Here is a 4,153-nt window from a genome sequence, read left to right as displayed (position 1 = left end):
GGCTTCTTTCAGTTTCCGTCTACCAAATTCACTCACAAGGCTTTGGTCAGCCTGAGGCTATAGTAGAAGACACTTACCTAAAGTGCCACGCAGCTGGACTGAACCCGGAACCATGTGGTTCGTAAGCAAGCTACTTACCACACAGCTACTCCTACGCCTAGGACTGTTAAATGTAAAAAAAAAAAAATGCTCTTTACCTTCCAGCATGATGTGGTCTCATTGGTGGGTTGTGACCAGCCCCTACGACATAACTTCTTCCACTATCTCCCAGAATGTAGTGGATTTGCTGAAGAGCCCAATACCGATAGACTGTTGAATTTAAGCCAGATTCAGCAGCTAGAAGAGCAATAAATGCCATGTTTCCTGAAAGAATATGTTCAAGATATATTTTTAAAAAATCAAAAGAGAAAACAAATAACTTCAATGTTCATTGATAGATATGTAATTATATGTGTTAAATACGTAACACATATATACATATACATACGGGAGTGAGTTTACCTGTGATGTGGCACGTAAAAAGCACCCACTACACTATCAGAGTGGTTGGTGTTAGGAAAGGCATCCAGCCATAGAAACTTTGTCAAATCAGATTGGAACCTGATGCAGCCCCCACCCCACCCTGGCTTACCAGTTTTCAGTCAAACCATCCAACCCATGCCAGCATGGAAAGCTGACATTAAACAATGATAATGATGATATATGTATTGTGTGTGTGCACATCATGCACCAAAACAAAACAAAAGTTGGTTCACAAATTATTTAGTTATGTCATCTTACGTATATTTCATTAACAATAAAATATAAGTTTTACAAGGAAAATTTTAAAAGCAGTTTACATTATCAAATCTTCAGAGATTGCATAATGCTCATTAGCTATTATTAGGATTTATACTGAACTGCAAACAGAGTTAAGGTATCAGTGACAATAACTATTGTCTTTAGAAATGACTAACAAGCTAGTATGAAGTTTTCATCTACCCAATTTCACTTACATATGTGTCAACCTAAGGCTAAAAGAAAATGGCATTTGTCCAAAGAGCCACATAAATGCCATTTTCTGTAGCCATGGACCTCATGCTTGCAAAGTGGGCTTCTTAATCATTTGGTCATACTGTGCCTACACATGAACATTAGCTACATGTTTAATACTTCCTAAATCATCTGCACAAACATGTATCTGCATATGTTGAATAGATCTGAAATGCAGAAACTAAAACATGTTCAGGTATTCACTGTCAGTATTTACTTGAATAAACCAAACAGAACTGTTTCCTCTGCTGACTTACCTGCATACCTGAGCACTCCCCATGATGACCTATACACCAAACCCTTCGGAGTGTAGGGCAAAGTACCACCAGGTAACCAATCTTGTAAAATCTGAGTCAAATCCCGTTTGTATTTTGCCTTCCTGGTTAAATTGTAGAGCAAAACCTACAAAGAAACAAATTCAGAGTTTTTCAAAGTTATTTACTTGTTGTTAGGTTGTTATTGTTTAACCCCAGGTCAGCCCAGATCAACCAGATCTATAATCAAAGACGTTACGGTTGTGACCATTCTGCTTTACTTTCACACACAGTATATCATAAACTACATTATCTAATTTGTCCTTTCATTTTTTAAGTAGGTAAGGTATGAGTTGAGGGAAATTTAGCTATTATTTGTAGCAAATCAAATGATCACACAGATGCTCCCTCAATGTGGTGTGTGGTAGAGAGGGCAGTCTGCTGACAAAATGCCTTGTGGTCTTCAGGCACATCATTTTATGTTCTGAGTTGAACTCCTGCTGGGGCTGTCTTTACTTTTCATTTTTCCAAAGTTTGATTTAAATAGAGTGCCAATATGGTTTTAGTCTTTTATGCAGTAAAGTGTATTAGATCACCCTACAGTACCTACTTGCAGTTAGGTGAACTGAGCCATTGACAGCTTACAGCTATAAGGATTGAGAAGTAAGAGTGTTGGGCATAGATGCAATACATTGAACTACATAAACCTGTGATACCAGCTTATATTTAGTTAGAGTGAGTTGTTGGTACTCGATTGTCTTCACCATGGATACCAGCTACTGAAGTATATAGCATTGTTATATCTATAGTTCCTATTTACAGTTAGATGGACTGCGATGTAAATAGTTAAGTATCACAGCTATGGATACAACAAGGTAAAATATATCCATTTATAGCTAACCAGATATATAGATTATTGAAATTTGAATATCTTGTCCATGGAAACAATATACCTTTGATTCATCATTTCATCATCCAGTATATTCTACCAACTCAAATTATCAACAGCTTCTATTTCTAAGTAACCAAAGAATTTTTTTTTAAACCCACAAAGCAACTCACCATGGAACCAATTTCTTTTTCATCCCAAGAAAACGACCAAACCCAGCCACCTATATAGTTTCTCTCAGCATAATGTAAGTACTTTTTCATCCCTGTGGCACGATACAGCCAAATGGCAGCCCATGTTAGTTCATCTTGGTAACCTGAAGAACTAGAAAAAAACAGTCAAAGAATTTGTTTAACAGTAGTACATACAAAGGGATCAGCTGAGAGAAACATTAAAATGTTAGAAGGAAGACCAGAAAACATTTTTTTTCTTGCTCTTTATATTCAGCTCAAATCCTGGCAAGATCAACTTTGCCTTTCATCCCACTGTGACTGATAAAATTAAGCACCATTCTAGTGCTGAGATCAATGATATTGATTAAAAAAATTTTCCCTCAAAATTACTGAATTTGTGCCTAAATTAGAAACATTTACTACATAAACAGGCATGCATGCATGTGCACACACATATACACACACACATGTACACTCACACATATGTGAGTTTAATCATTTCATCAATTCATGAATGTTATTGATTTGTTCATGGAATCTTGTATGCTATTCTTATTTTAATTCCCAAAATATAAAAGTCATTGAGTTATCTTTTCCTGTAAGTTTTAAAAAACTTACCAACAGAAATATCAAACCAGAGATTTTTCTTCTAAAACTCCATCACAAGTGTTGTTAAAAGTGGAGGTGACTTTTGCACCCATTGCTGTCCCTTTTATTTATAGTAACCTTTATTAGTAAAACAAAAACAAAAAAAGGAAGACATAGTAGACATACTACTCTTCTAGTATTCTAGTACCGTCATATTCCTTCTATGATAGATTCTTTAGAAAAACCTCACATTTATTTGAGGGCACTTATTCGTCCATAATTCAGTTGCAATCCTAATTTGTGCAGTATATTTGTATAGAGTGCTGTCACATCACAACTAACTAGAATTATTTCCAGGTGTGCTTTCTCTAGAAATTTCATTTAAAGAGTCCATACAATCTCTGATGAAAATAAGAGCTAATTTGCATAATGGTTTTAATATAATGTCCAGTAGGTTACTTAATTGTTGACTGCTTAATGTGAGACATATAACAATTGAGCCTAATTATAATTCTGACAATTTCATAATCTTGAGATGTGATGTTAGAAGGTCATTTAAACTGCTATGAATTTCTTTAGAAATATGAATTTTTGGTAATTCACAGAATTGGATTACAGGTTAAGAGAAACAAAATTAATTGATAGAGCCAGGGTACACAAACAACAAATCAGAGATCTATCTATTAGGAATACTCCATAGTAATGAATATTTTGACATTTATACAAATGGGAAATTTCAAGTATTCAAAATAAAGGAAAATGTTGAACAGTTACTCAAAATGGAACATTTTAGTTCAAGCTAAAACTAATCCAGCAATAAATACTGCTAATTGCCAAAATGCAGTTGTGCTGTTTAAAGAGCCAGTATGGCAGATGAAAGTGCTAACAGGTTTTATCATATTCAGCCTGTGGCAATCTATTTTAATAATTTTTAAAAAAATATCTCTAATTTAAAAAGCTGTTTTCAAATAGCAGGAACTTTTTGCATTCTATATGCATTTTTATATGTGTGTGTGCATCTGTAAGTATATGTGTGTATAGACATTCATACAAATTATCTATCTATGAGTGTATGTATGTATGCAGACATATGTACAGATCTCTCTCTCTCTCTCTCTCTCTCTCTCTCTCTCTCTCTCAAACATAAAGCATTTCTTCTTCACAAGATACATTAAAATAGTAAGAAGTAAGATCGATTTTTCATATGTATATATATA

General features: G+C 34.4%; 1 protein-coding gene across 1 annotated transcript in view; it reads right to left on the bottom strand.

The window, feature by feature from the left end:
* Positions 1–4,153, bottom strand: part of LOC106881023 (endoglucanase E-4) — a 23,930-nt gene that overhangs the window by 5,961 nt on the left and 13,816 nt on the right. Inside the window, exons 6-8 of the mRNA XM_052972060.1 lie at positions 2,349–2,499; positions 1,290–1,434; positions 198–363 (exon numbers count right to left, since the gene is read on the bottom strand). Of these exons, the coding sequence (XP_052828020.1) occupies positions 198–363; positions 1,290–1,434; positions 2,349–2,499 (462 nt within the window). The remainder of the gene's footprint in view (positions 1–197; positions 364–1,289; positions 1,435–2,348; positions 2,500–4,153) is intronic.

Source organism: Octopus bimaculoides, chromosome 12 (assembly GCF_001194135.2).
Source record: "Octopus bimaculoides isolate UCB-OBI-ISO-001 chromosome 12, ASM119413v2, whole genome shotgun sequence".
Taxonomy (NCBI): domain Eukaryota; kingdom Metazoa; phylum Mollusca; class Cephalopoda; order Octopoda; family Octopodidae; genus Octopus; species Octopus bimaculoides.
Note: the sequence above shows the minus strand (reverse complement) of the source record. Positions and strands in the feature narration are given on the sequence as shown.